Source organism: Natrix helvetica (assembly GCF_964273705.1).
Source record: "Natrix helvetica genome assembly, chromosome: 4".
Lineage (NCBI taxonomy): Eukaryota > Metazoa > Chordata > Lepidosauria > Squamata > Natricidae > Natrix > Natrix helvetica.
The window spans coordinates 168143769-168158679 of record NC_138550.1 but is presented as its reverse complement, the minus strand read 5'-3'; the positions used below and the strand labels follow the sequence as shown (position 1 = coordinate 168158679).

Sequence of the window (14911 nt, the reverse complement as noted above, 5' to 3'; positions counted from 1 at the left end):
CATATTTATAACAGTTGCAATGTCCCCGGGTCACGTGATCAAAATTCAGATGCTTGGCCACTGACTCATATTTATGACGGTTACAGAGTCCCGGTGTGTGTGTGTGTCACATGATCCCCTTTTGCGACCTTCCGACCAGCAAAGTCAACGAGTAAGTCGGATTCACTTAACCCCTCTGGAGAGAAAGGTCCAAACTCCCTTAACAAATGCTTTGCTTAAGAACAAATACGGTGGACTCAATTGTGGTCGTAAATCGAGGACCACCCGCCTTTTTAGTATTCATAGGTCAGGATGTACATATTTTAATAGCAATTCCGACGGCTTCTGTATGCATTTTTTCATTTTCCTTTAGGTATTGCGCATTAATCATAATCATAATCATAACCATAACCACAATTGATTACATCTCTGCGTGACTATTGGGGGTACTTAGCTGGGAAAGCAGACCCACTCAATCCTCGTTATCTGCAGGGGTTACATTTTTCAAAATCCCCACGGAAAAAACAACCCCCCCCCAAATTGTGGTTATTGAAGCATGGACCCCAGGAGAACACGAGAACTATGATCAGAAGGGGCGTGGAGATTTATGAACACAATGAAGAGCGCCAGGAGAAGAAGCCAGTTTTCCTTGGCACTGTGTTTTTCCCCCGACACTCCACGACCTCCTATCGGCTGCGTTAAGATAATGCTGGTTCAAAACTGGGTTACTCCTTTGTAGGAATAAACCTGTGGGAATCAAATGTGGGAAGAGGGAGGGTGGATGGAAGAGAAGATAATAATAATAATAATAATAATAATAATAATAATAATAATAATAATAATAATAATAATAATAATAATAATAATAATAATAATAATAATAAATATTTATTTCTTAGCCGCACCCTCTCCCGAAGGACTCGGGGCGGCGTACAACAAAACATAGGAAATAAATATATCGACATACATATAACAAAACATATACCAAGACATATATACGACATATACAAGGAGGAGGTGAACTGATAGATAAAAACAAGTAAAAACACAATGTTTAAAAACCCCTAAATAAATTGAATGCAATTAAAATACCCCAAATAAAAAACCCGTCAGGAGCGATATAGTTGGATCAAAGTTGAGCCAGGCCAGCAACTTGAAAAAGGTGGGTCTTGAGCTTTACACGAAAGGAGCGGAGGTCAGAGGTATTCCTAATATCCGGGGGGAGGTCATTCCACAGGGCTGGGCCCGCCACAGAGAAGGCTCTACTCCTAGGCGCCGCCCCTCGACACTGTCTGGTGGACGGCACCTGGAGGAGGCCCTCTCTGTGCGAGCGGATTGGTCGCAGGGATGTATGGGGCAGAATACGATCCCGCAAGTAACTAGGTCCTAAGCCATGGAGCGCTTTAAAGATTGTTATCAAAACCTTGAAACGCACCCGATAGACCACAGGAAGCCAGTGCAGCTCGCGCAGGAGTGGTGTCACATGGGAGTACCTAGTACTCCCCATAATTACCCGCGCGGCTGCGTTCTGGACCAACTGTAGCCTCCGGGTGCATTTCAAGGGAAGCCCCATGTAGAGAGCGTTACAGTAGTCCAAGCGAGACGTCACCAGCGCATGAGTGACTGTGCGTAAGGCGTCCCGGTCCAGTAGGGGGCGCAATTGGCGCACCAGGCGAACCTGGTGGAACGCCCCCCTTGCCACGGCTGTCACATGGTCATCCATGGACAGCCGGGCATCCAGGAGGACGCCCAAATTGCGCGCCCGCTCCACGGGGGCAAGTTGAATGCCCCCGATGGCCAATGATGGAATTAATTGGCTGAACCGGGGAGCCGGTACCCATAGCCACTCCGTCTTGGAGGGGTTGAGTTTGAGTCGGTTGTCATCCATCCAGATCCGTACGGCTTCCACACACTGGGACATCACTTCGATGGCCTCGTTGGGGTGGTTCGGGGTGGAAAAGTACAGCTGAGTATCATCAGCGTACAGATGGTATCCCACCCCGAAACGACGGATGATCTCACCCAGCGGCTTCATATATGTGTTGAACAGGAGTGGCGAGAGGACCGACCCCTGTGGCACCCCACAAGTAAGGGGGCGTAGGGTCGACCTCTCCTCCCCTGCCAACACACGCTGCGTCCGGCCAGAAAGGTAGGAGCCGAACCACCGCAAAACGGTGCCCCGGACCCCCAACCCCTCCAGCCGGCGCAGCAGGATACCATGGTCGATGGTATCAAAAGCCGCCGAGAGGTCTAATAGGACCAGGATAGAGGAACAACCTCTATCTCTGGCCCTCCAGAGATCATCCACCAACGCGACCAAGGCCGTCTCCGTGCTGTGACCGGGGCGGAAGCCGGACTGGCGCGGGTCTAGATAATCATTTTCCTCCAGATGCCGTGGAAACTGGTAGGCCACCACACTCTCTACAACCTTCACCAAAAAGGGAAGGTTGGAGACAGGGCGATAATTGGCCAGCTCCAAAGGATCCAGGGAAGGCTTCTTGAGCAAGGGTCTCACCACCGCCTCTTTCAAGGCGGCCGGGAGAGACCCCTCGCTCAGCGAGGCGTTCACTAGGTCCAGGAGCCAGTCTCGTGTAACCTCCCAGGATGCCAGTACAAGCCAGGAGGGGCACGGGTCCAATAAACATGTGGTGGGTCGCAGTCGTCCACGCATTCTGTCCAAATCCTCGATGGCAACCAAGTCAAACTCCTCCCAGGTCGATTCCTCAAGACTCGCCACGGACGTCTCCATTGGACCACTAACAGGGACCCAATCCTTCCGAATTTGAGCGATTTTATCCTGCAGATATTTCCCAAATTCCTCTGCTCTGCCCTGTAGAGGGGCCTCCCGCGGCCTCTGAAACAAGAGGGAGCGGGACACCCGAAACAGGGCGGCAGGGCGGTTCTCTGCGGATGCAATGAGAGTGGCACAATATTGGCGTTTGGCCACTCTCAATGCCACAAGGTACGTCCTTAAATGGGCTCGTGCCTGTGGCTCAGGATTGCATCTGTGGGTGGTTTTCTTGCAGACGTTTCAGTACCCAACTAAGGAACCTCATCAGTGTTAGCAATCACCTAATCAAGGAACGACCAAGACCAATCCCATCAACTCTGACAGCGGAAGTCACTAATATAAATAGAGGGCAAACTCCACTCTCTTTTACCACTGATGATGTTCCCTAGTTGGGTCATGAAATGTTGCTTTTCTTCTTCTTCTTCTTCTTCTTCTTCTTCTTCTTCTTCTTCTTCTTCTTCTTCTTCTTCTTCTTCTTCTTCTTCTTCTCCTTCTCCTTCTCCTTCTCCTTCTCCTTCTCCTTCCTCCTCCTCCTCCTCCTCCTCCTCCTCTTCCTCTTCCTCCTGCTTCACCTCCATCTATTCCTACTGCTTCCTCCTCCTCTCCTCCTCCTCCTCTTCGTCTTCCTCCTCCTCCTCCTTCTCGTTCTCCTACTTCTCCTCATCCTCTCTCCTTTCCACAAACTTCAATCCCTTCTAGCACTGATGATGTTCCATAGTTGGGTCATGAAATGTTGTTGTTGTTGTTGTTGTTGTTGTTGTTGTTGTTCTTCTTCTTCTTCTTCTTCTTCTTCTTCTTCTTCTTCTTCTTCTTCTTCTTCTTCTTCTTCTTCTTCTTCTTCTTCTTCTTCTCCTCCTCCTCCTCCTCCTCCTCCTCCTTCTCCTTCTCCTTCCTCCTCCTCCTCCTCCTCCTCCTCCTCCTCCTCCTCCTCCTCCTCCTCCTCCTCCTGCTTCACCTCCATCTATTCCTACTGCTTCCTCCTCCTCTCCTCCTCCTCCTCTTCTTCTTCCTCCTCCTCCTCCTCGTTCTCCTACTTCTCCTCCTCCTCTCTCCTTTCCACAAACTTCAATCCCTTCTAGCACTGATGATGTTCCATAGTTGGGTCATGAAATGTTGTTGTTGTTGTTGTTGTTATTGTTGTTGTTGTTGTTCTTCTTCTTCTTCTTTTTCTTCTTCTTCTTCTTCTTCTTCTTCTTCTTCTTCTTCTTCTTCTTCTTCTTCTTCTTCCTCCTCCTCCTCCTCCTCCTCCTCCTCCTCCTCCTCCTCGTTCTCCTATTTCTCCTCATCCTCTCTCTCCTTTCCACAAACCTCACTCCCTTCTAGCACTGACGATGTTACCTAATTGGGTCATGAAATGTCTGCAAGAAAACAATTATGCTTAGAGAGCAACAAAGACCTTACAGTCCTCCTCTTCCTCCTCCTCCTCCTGCTCCTCCCTTCTAGCACTGATGATGTTACCATGTTGGGTAATGCAACATCTGCAAGGGGGAAAAAAGACTTATGACCATTTTTTACACTTAACAAACTTTGCAGCATCCCCACAGTCACGTGATCAATATTCAGACGCTTGGCAACCAACTCACAGTTACCACAGTCACCGGATCCCGGAGTCACGTACAACTGGGAAGCTGGGTTCACTTTACAACCGCATTCCTAACTTAACAACTGCAGGGATTCACTTAACAGCCGTGGCAAGAAAGTTCGCCCAACGGGGCAAAACTCTCTGAACAAATGTCTCACTTAGCAACAGAAATTTTGGGGCTCAGTTGCAGTCATAAGTCATAAGAGTGGTGCGGTGGTCAGGAGGCTGTGAGTTTGATCCTAAGTAGAGGCAGATATTTCTCTCTCTGGGCACATTAAGAATATATATATATCTGCTGAACAAAACTCCGTATTGGCGATAGGAATGGCATCTGGCCAGTAAACACAGCTCCATTCATTTGCCCCGACTCCACCCCGACGCAAGGGATTACAGGGTCATTAAAAGACAAAAAAAAAGTTGCAGTCGGAAGTCGAGGACCACTTGCATTAATTAATTAATTTTAAAAAAAATGCAAATTATGCACCGTCTCTTTCTCCATAGACCGGAGAGCTATTTACATCGATTAAAACATCAAGCTAGGATTTGCTTTTAAAGCTTCAGGAACCAAATTGTTAACGGGCAAGATCAAATAAAGGCAATAATGAGAATATAGACAGGCCTATCTAAATATCTCCAGTAATCTGCCTTGAGGCAGCTCTGATTAAAGCACTCCCATTTTGCAGTACTTTTAAATACATCAATAAGAGAGAAACAGGTTTCCTTTCTTTCCCCTCTCTTTTACGCATCAGCTTGTTCGACATCACGGTGGGCTGATTTCTCTCCCTTCTTTTCATTTTACATTTTCTCTGCAAGCGTTTCCAAGGATTACCCGGATACATTTGGATTGGGGGAAGCGGCATTTTGGGGGATTATCGGAAGGATGGAAGGGATCATTCTTTGGGATTTTTGAGAGGGGTAAAAAAAAATAATCAAAACTTTATTTGTTTATGTTTATTTTATTTCGTCAAGCATGCATTAGATGACATATATAAGTATAGACGTGATTATGAATACATGAAATGGATACGAATACAAGGAAATAATAGGACAAGGATGGTAGGCACTCTGATGCGCTTATGCACGCCCCCTTACAGACCTCTTAGAATTGGGGTGAGGTTGAAGTAGACAATCAAGGTTAAAGTTTTGGGGGTTTGGGGAAAAAAACCACAGAGTCAGGTAGTGCATTCCAGCCATTGACCACTCTGTTGCTGAAGTCATATTTCCTGCAATTGAGTTTGGGGTGGTTTACCTTAAGTTTGGATCTATTGTGAGCTTGTGAGTTGTTGTGGCTGAATCTAAAGTATTCAGTAGGACATGGCAGCAGATAATTTTATGTACTACACTTAGGTCAGACCAGAGACGGCGAAGTTCTAAGTTGTCTAAGCCCAACATTTTAAGCCTGGTGGTGTAAGGAGTGGAGGACTCTTCTCGTGAAATACTTCTTGTCTCATTTGATTGTATTAATGTCTGACATGCAGTGCGGGCTCCAGACAAATGAGCTGTGTTGAAGAATTGCTCTAGCAAAAGTTTGGTATTGAAGAACTGAATAAGTAAATCAGGAAAAAAATCGCTTTCATAAATCAGTAATAAAATCCGAGCGATACATTTCCAGGAAAGCCGAATGGATGATTTTTGCCCTTTTCCATTTTCCTCTGCTTTTAACACTGATACAAAAGAGACAGAAAAAGAACATCTTTTCTTCTGGAGAAAATACGGGATTTATTGTCTTTGTTGCCTGTGGCAAAGGTCAAGGGGATATTTTTGCTCGTCTCTCCTGCCTCGGCTCCCAAAAGCAATTTTCACTTCAGCCAGATGTTTTCACAGGCCATAGTAGAAGGTCTTCCTCCCAGATGAGACCCTGTTATTCCTACCTGCCAGGAGAAGATGGAGAAGAAAAGGGAAGGAAAGTGTTAGAGCAAATGTTGGCTTCCTTAAAAATGAAGGGTCTTTTTTTAAAAGGCTTCCAAGTCCTGTGCAGAGGTGATTCCCAGCCCCATAACTCACTGCAGAGGAGAAGGACAGAGTAGCAGAATCACAGAGATGGAAGGGACCTTGGAGGTCTTCTAGTCCAACCCCCTGCTTAGGTAGGAGATCCCGTATTGGATAGGGTAATGGACAGGCACACACAGGCTAAAGGTAACAACAGCTGTTTATTATAACACAACAAGTAAGAACAATCCAGCGAAGGTTCAGTCTGACAGCAGCCTTTTTATAGGGAGCTGTCAGACCCTTCGACCAATGAGATTAAAACTCTGTTCCCACCGGAACAGAGGACCTTGGTGGAAACCACTATAACTGAAGCTAGTATCTAACATCCCATACTATTTCAGACAAATGGTTATCCAATCTCTTCTTAAAAACTTCCATTGTTGGAGCACTCACAACTTCTGGAATGGAGCAAGTTGTTCCACTGGCTAATTGTTCTCACTGTTAAGAAATTTCTCCTTAGTTCTAGGTTGGTTCTCTCCTTGATTAGTTTCCATCCATTACTTCTCATCCTGCCTTCAAGTGTTTTGGAGAATACATTGACTCTCTCTTCTCAAATATTGGAATACTCCTATCTTGTCACCTCTGACCTTTTCACTAGACTAGACACACCCAATCCTTGAAGTCTTATCTTCCTTCAGTCAGTCAGTCTGTCTATCTGTCTTCCTCCTTTCATTCAAGTTTAACCTTTCTCCATCCATCCATCCATCCATCCATCCAATACTCCCTCCCTCCCTCCCTCCCTCCCTCCCTCCACCTATCCAATACTTCCTTCCTCCTTCCCTCTTTCCCTCTATCCCTTCTCTGCCCATTGCCAGCAGTTTGACCTGACCAACTCAAGGTTGACTCAGCCTTTCATTCTTCCAAGATTGGTAAAATAAAGACCCATATTATTGGGAGCAAGATGCTGACTCTCTAAACCACTTAGAGAGGGCTGTAAAAGCACTATAGAAGTTGAACTCCTATTGCTATTCCTTCCTTCCTTCCTTCCTTCCTTCCTTCCTTCCTTCCTTCCTTCCTTCCTTCCTTCCTTCCTTCCTTCCTTCCTTCTTTCCTGCCTGCCTGCCTGCCTGCCTGCCTGCCTGCCTTCTTTCCTTCCTGTTTTTTGAAGGCCATCTACTTGGGGTCTTGTGTGCTTCCTTGGGCAGTTGGTTGGCCAGTGTTGGATGAGATGGGCCAGAGGTCTAATCCAGCAGGACACTGCTTATATTCTTAGGTTCTCTCCTGTAATATATCAGATGTCATCAGCTAAAAAAATTGAGTGGTTGTATGAACTTCTTGAAAACTTGATTAAGCGGATAAGAGGGGCTTAGCCTTTGCTTTTTGTTTATATGTGAAACATTTCCTTATTTTCCTTAAGGAAACTAAAACAAGGTGTATCTTCCAAATACTGAAATGGCCCAATCCCGTGTACTTTCCAGTCACAGACAGTGGTAGCCACTTGGTGTAATGGAGCACAGAAGTACAAGATATGGGCTACTAAGATTGCTCTAGGTAGGACAACTCACTGTGGGGCACCTCACTACAGGACAATTTAGGTAATGGTTCCCCTCGCACATATATGCTAGTCTTTCCCGACTCTAGGGGGCGGTGCTCATCTCCGGTTCAAAGATGAAGAGCCACGCCTGTCCAAAGACGCCTCCGTGGTCATGTGGCCGGCATGACTAAACGCCGAAGGTGCATGGAACGCTGTTACCTTCCCATCAAAGATGGTTCCTATTTTCCTACTTGCATTTTTCACGTGCTTTTGAACTGCTAGGTTGGCAGAAGCTGGGACAAGTCACGGTCACTCCGTTATGCGGCGCTAGGGATTCGAACCACCGAACTGCCGACCATTTGATTGACAAGCTCAGTCTTAGCCACCCTACAGGACAATTGAAATCCCATATTAATTGTTCCATTCAGTTACTTTTATTATTGGTGATCATGTTTGAGTCCAAATGATTGTAACTCTTGAATTTCTGGATTGATTGATTGTCTTTATTTTATTATGACTGGCCCGGGTTCCCTTGAAATTAATTCAACTTTTCCGTTTGTTGAATTGTGTCTTGTGATGAATTTTTCCTGCGGCGAGTTGGCTGGGGCCAGTTGGCTGTGGTGAGTTTTCCTATTCCAAACTAATATGGCAATATTTATTGAATTTGTCAATCACCGGCTTTCTCATTTTACAATACAATAGCAGAGTTGGAAGGGACCTTGGAGGCCTTCTAGTCCAACCCCCTGCCTAGGCAGGAAACCCTATACCGTTTCAGACAAATGGCTATCCAACATCTTCTTAAAGACTTCCAGTGTTGGGGAATTCACAACTTCTGGAGGCAACTTCTGTTCCACTGATTAATTGTTCTAACTGTCAGGAAGTTTCTCCTCAGTTCTAAGTTGCTTCCCTCCTTAATTAGTTTCCACCCATTGCTTCTTGTTCTACCCTCGGGTGCTTTGGAGAATAGCTTGACTCCCTCTTCTTTGTGGCAACCCCTGAGATATTGGAACACTGCTATCATGTCTCCCCTAGTCCTTCTTTCTCTTAAGCTAGACATACCTAGTTCCTGCAACCGTTCTTGGTATGTTTTAGTCTCCAGTCCCCTAATCCTCTTTGTTGCTCTTCTCTGCACTCCTTCTAGAGTCTCCACTTCTTTTTTACATCGTGGCGACCAGAACTGAATGCAGTATTCCAAGTGTGGCCTTACCAAGGCATTGTAAAGTGGTATTAACCCTTCACGTAATCTTGATTCTATCCCTATTATGGGATGAGAAGATCCCATAAACACCTTTTTCCAGTTCTTTTCCATTCCTCTCTGTTTTCTGAGCCTATCTCTGACCATTTCACTTTTTTTCCCTTGTTTGTTATAGTTTTGAAACGAAGTCTACCTCCAGAAGTGTCCAAAGAAGATGTCTTATGGATCCATTGATGGTGGTGGGTTTGGTAGCCGAAATGCCTTTGGAGGACCAGCAAGGCAAGGATATCAACCTTTAGGTAAGTTCCTACCTGAATTTCTTTTCTTTCCTGAGCAAACTTTTTTATTGTATTTTCCCCTCTATAACATCTTACTATCATTAACATTTGTGTGTCATCATACCTGTATATATCAATCTCATATCTCTTCTATATTTATATACATTCATCTACAGTTCTATACATCTCTCTATTGTTTCTCAGCTAAATTAACTTTATTCCTGTTATGCAACCATTTATACCAATTATCCCAAATTTCATAGTATTCAGACTCTTTGTCCTTTAATCTTAATGTTAACGTGTCCATTTCTGCACAATCTGGAATTTTCTGAATCACTAATTCAACTGGGGGAATATTACTTGGTTTCCAACATTGGGCAAATGTTATTCTAGCTATTTAAAGAAACATTATTTCTTTGAATAAGTCATTGTTTTAATGGGTAATGGTCCTTAACACCAATAAGACCAGGGAGCTTATAGTGGACTATAGAAGAAATATATCAGACATCCAGCCATTGCTTATCAATGGAGACCGAGTGGAGCAAGTGGCCAGTTTTAAGTTTCTGAGTGTTATCATAAAAGAGGACACAACCTGGGGCAACTCCCACTGCAGCACTGGTCAAAAGGACCCAGCAGAGATTATACTACATGAGACTTCTTAGGAAACAACAACTGAATGAAAAACTGCTGGCAATCTTCAACCTCTGCACCGTAGAGAGTATTTTAACTCACGGCACCCGTGTCTGGTTTGCCAATTGCAGAGTGGCAGATAGGACAGCGCTCCAGAGGGTCAACGTCATTGCCCAGAGGATCATGGGTTGCCCCCTCCCCTCCTTTGGGAGAGCTTTATACCTCCCGCTGCCTTAAGAAAGTTCAAAACAATTCTCCTTAATTCTTTAAAATAAGTAAACAATTATTTCAATTTTTATCATTCACATTTCATTCCGTCCCTCCTTTTGCGTCCTTTCCTTAATGATTCCGTGCCACCATTTCTTAGATATTGATGCAACGTTTGTCACGCGGTGAGTTCGCCGTGGCAAATTGGCCATGGCGGGTTGACTACGGTGAGTTGGCCGTAGAGAGTTGCCCCGCCGTGAGCGTTGACTTAGAATGACTTTACTGTCACTTTAAATGTACACGAATCGGCACATATGAAAATGCATTGGGCAAAACTCACTTAACAACTGTCTTGCTTAGCAACGGAAACATTGGGCTCAGTTATGGTCATAAGTCGAGGACTACCTGCAACTAATAAATCAATAAAAATAAAACACCTCCTTACAGATTAGCAAATGTGTCAGCCGTGCTTATACCTGATTCAGTTCTTCTACCAGTAACGGATTGAAGAATGTAGACGAAGGAAACGGATTTTCCTAGAAATCCAGTTTTTAAATGGCCTTGGATAGACCCCGCAAGTATCCAGCTGGAGGCCAGAAGTTGATTAAGATTGAGCACCGAATCTAAACTTCATAAGCCAGATAACCCCTTGGTGTGTGTGTGTGCGTGTGTGTGTTTGTTTGTTCCAGCATAACTCTGGAACACCTTGAGCAATTTCAACCAAACTTGGTACACAGATGACTTACTTCTGGTGACAAATACTGTGGGGTTAAAACACCCCTAACACCCCTCGGGGGGGGGGTGTTCTGCTAAGATGCAGCCTTTTGTGCCTTCAAATGGCTTCTACTGTACTACCGTAAAAGGGCTTCTGCTGTACAGCGCTGTGGAATTGCCATGGTAACGGCTTCACAGTACTCTTCAAGGGGGCTCCTTTTGGTAAGGGGGAAAATCCAACATTAGAACTTATATTTGGTCTGGACATTTCCCCCCTATAAATAAATACCCGGGCAACTCCAGGTTATCAGTTAGTAAATCAATAAAAATAAAACACATTCTTACAAATTAGCAAAGGTGTCAGCCGTGCTTATACCTGGCTCGGTTCTTCTACCAGTAGCAGATTGAAATAGGTTGATGAAGGAAACTGATTTTTCTAGAAATCCAGTCGTAAGTGGGCTTGGATAGATCCCACAAGGATCCATCTGGTGTGTGTGTGTTCGAGCATAACTCTGGAACACCTTGAGCAATTTCAACCAAACTTGGTACACAGATGACTTATTCTCTGGGAAAAAAATATGGGGATAAGACACCCCTAACACGCCTCGGGGTGTGTGTTCTGTTAAGATACAGCCTGTTCTGCATTAAAATGGCTTCTACTGTACTGCGTAAAAGGGCTTCTACTGTACAGCACAGCGGAGTTGCCATGGTAATGGCATGGTCTGGACATTTCACCCCTATAAATAAATACCTGGGCAACGTCAGGTTATCAGCTAGCAAATCAATAAAAATAAAATACATCCTTACAAATTAGCAAATGTGTCAGCCGTGCTTATACCTGGCTCGGTTCTTCTACCAGTAGCGGATTGAAATAGGTTGATGAAGGAAACTGATTTTTTTAGAAATCCAGTCGTAAGTGGGCTTGGATAGATACCACAAGTATCCAGCTGGAGACCAGAAATTTGATTAAGACTGAACACCGAATCTAAATGTCATAAGCCGGAGTAGCAAGAAAACAGCTTGGCCCAGCGAGCGGCAAGTCTCATTCCAACCATCATCCTTGTAACCTGGTTTCTCTTCCCCTGGAAGCTGGATCTGTGTCCAGCACAAATCAAAATGAATCACCTTGGCTCAGCTGGTCCTCAGTCGGCCTCCCCCATCTATGGTGGGGTGGGGGAGGGAGGGAACAGAAATAGAAAGGCCTGAAGGGGGCTTGGTGTTCTCGGAGCTTGTTTCCAAAGTCTTTGCGTCACCCAAACTAGTTAACTTCATCATCATTTGCCTTACTTTGAGTCATGAAATGTAAAGTGCATGAGTAAAGACTTTACACTTTGAGTAAAGAAAATAGCCAAGCTTAGAGAGCACTAAGGACCCCGCAGTTCTCCTTCTCCTCCTCCCCTTCTCCTCTTTTTCCTTCTCCAGATTTGATTTTAATTGATTGTTTCCTCCTCCTCCTCCTCTTCTCCTCCAATTTCTCCTCCTCCTGATTTGCTTTTAATTGATTGTTTCCTCCTCTTCCTCTCCTGCTCCTCCTCCTCCTCCTCCTCCTCTTTTCTTCTCCTTCTACTGTTTTGCTGTTTTATTGTTTCCTCCTCCTCCTCCTCTCCTCCTTTTCCTCCTTCTCTTCTTCCTCTTCCTTCTCTTGATTTGCTTTTAATTGATTGTTTCCTCCTCCTCCTCTCCTCCTCCTCCTCCTCCTCCTCCTCCTCCTCCTCCTCTTCTTTCTCCTTCTTCTGCTTCTCCTCCTCCTCTTGATTTGCTTTTAATTGATTGTTTCCTCCTCCTCTCCTTCCTTCTTTCTTCTTCCCCTTCCCCCCTTCTTCCTTCCCCTTCCTCCTCCTCCTCCTCTCTGCAAACCCCACTCTATTCTAGCATCAATGATGCTACCAAGTTTTGGGTCATGAAAGTCCCCAACAACCCAGAGCACCAGGGACCCTTCATTTCAACTCTGAGCCACAAACCAACTTCTTTATTGGAAAGTGAGACCTTCTTCCTCGCAGAGCAAAGAATCAGCTTCAGAAAGCAGCCAGACAACGTCCACTGAAGCCCTCTGTTTATCTGGCACAGCCACCCTTGGCAGGAGGCCACGTGTCTGGTGGATGGGCTCCAAGCTACTTGAACAGATGGGGCCGGGGGTAGGCAGCCAACCCTCCACAGAGCATCTTGTCTGCTTGGCAAGCGGAGGAGATGCTTCCCCATCGATGGAGCTGAGTGGAGGAGGCCACCTGGGAGCCCTAGGCAAAGATCTCCTGGATTTTTAGCAAATCTAATCCTAAACGGAGAAGGCCATCTGTTGCTCTGTGAGCCGGACCTTCCAGGCAGAGAGAAAAAGAGAGAGGAGTCTCGTTCGAGTCCAGCAAGACCATACAGACAGAATCAAGATCACGTGAAGTGTTAATACCACTTTATAATGCCTTGGTAAGGCCACACTTGGAATATTTGCATTCAGTTTTGGTTTCCATGATGTAGAAAAGATGTGGAGACTCTAGAAAGAGTGCAGATAAGAAGAACAGATGATTAGGGGACTGGAGGCTAAAACATATGAAGAACGGTTGCAGGAACTGGGTATGTCTAGCTTAAGAGAAAGAAGGACTAGGGGAGACATGATAGCAGTCTTCCAATATCTCAGGGGCTGCCAGAAAGAAGAGGGAGTCAAGCTATTCTCCAAAGCACCTGAGGGTAGAAGAAGAAGCAATGGGTAGAAACTAATCAAGGAGAGAAGGAACTTAGAACTGAGGAGAAATTTCATGACAGTTAAAACAATTAACCTGTGGAGCCAGATTTGAACATTGGGTGCTATCAAAACAAAATGAAATTCAGTGGTGAAAAAATAAGGTCCTGCATTTAGGCAAGAAAAGTGAAATGCACAGGTATGGCATAGGGGGCTGCCACAAAGAAGAGGGGGATCAACCTATTCTCCAAAGCACCAGAAGGCAGGACAAGAAGCAATGGGTGAAAGCTTAACAAGGAAAGATCCAATCTAGAATTAAGAGAAACTTCCTGACAGTGAGAACAATTAACCAGTGGAACGCCTTGCCTTCAGAAGCTGTGGGAGCTCCATCATTGGAGGTTTTCAAGAAGAGACTGGACAGCTATTTGTCTGAAATGATATGGGATCTCCTGCTTGAGTAGAGGGTTGGACTAAAAGACCTTTAAGGTCCCTTCCAACTGTTAATCTGTTATTTTAGAACCTCAGTTTTGTTCTATGTGCAATTCAGGGAAAGGACACATTTCTATGAACACCATGACTCTCGGTGGCGCAGTGGTTAGAGTGCAGTACTGCAGGCTCCTTCTGCTGACTGCCGGCTGCCTGCAATTTGGCAGTTCGAATCTCACCAGGCTTAAGGTTGGCTCAGCCTTCCTTCCTTCCGAGGTGGGTAAAATGAGGAGCCAGATTGTTGGGGGCAAGAGGCTGACTCTGTAAACTGCTTAGAGAGGGCTGTAAAAGAACTATGAAGCGGTATAAAAGTGCTATTGCTCTTGGGGTCCCCTCCAGAGGTGGTATTCAGCCAGTTCGGACCGGTTTGCCCAAACCAGTAGTTCTTAGACTGCATGACTGTAACTTTGTTGCTTGTCTCCTTACAATTTATACTGATATTGATTGTTTCCTGATTGCTTATTTGTACTCTACATTCCATTCCATTCCATTCTCTATTCTATTCTATTCTATTCCATTCCATTCCATTTTTTCCTACTCTATTCTATTCTATTCTATTCCTATCCCTATTCCTATTCCATTCCATTTTTTCTATTCCATTCCTATCCCTATTCCCATTCTATTCCATTCCATCCCTATCCCTATTCCCATTGCATTCGATTCCATTCCATTTTTTCTATTCCATTCCATTCCTATCCCTATTCCTATTCCCGTTCCATTCCATTCCTATTCCATTCCATTTTTTCTATTCCATTCCATTCCTATCCCTATTTCCATTCCATTCGATTCCATTCCATTTTTTCTATTCCATTCCATTCCTATCCCTATCCCTATTCCTGTTCCATTCCATTCCTATTCCTATTCCATTTTATTCCTATTCCATTCCATTTTTTCTATTCCATTCCTATCCCTATC

At 44.9% G+C, this 14911-nt stretch overlaps 1 protein-coding gene across 5 annotated transcripts in view; it reads left to right on the top strand.

Moving 5' to 3' along the window:
* Positions 1-14911, top strand: part of TSNARE1 (t-SNARE domain containing 1) — a 291135-nt gene that overhangs the window by 68146 nt on the left and 208078 nt on the right. For all 5 annotated transcript variants that reach the window (XM_081951106.1, XM_081951107.1, XM_081951108.1 and 2 more), the window contains one exon: positions 9186-9309. In XM_081951106.1, the coding sequence (XP_081807232.1) occupies positions 9225-9309 (85 nt within the window). In that variant the 5' untranslated portion in view covers positions 9186-9224. The remainder of the gene's footprint in view (positions 1-9185; positions 9310-14911) is intronic.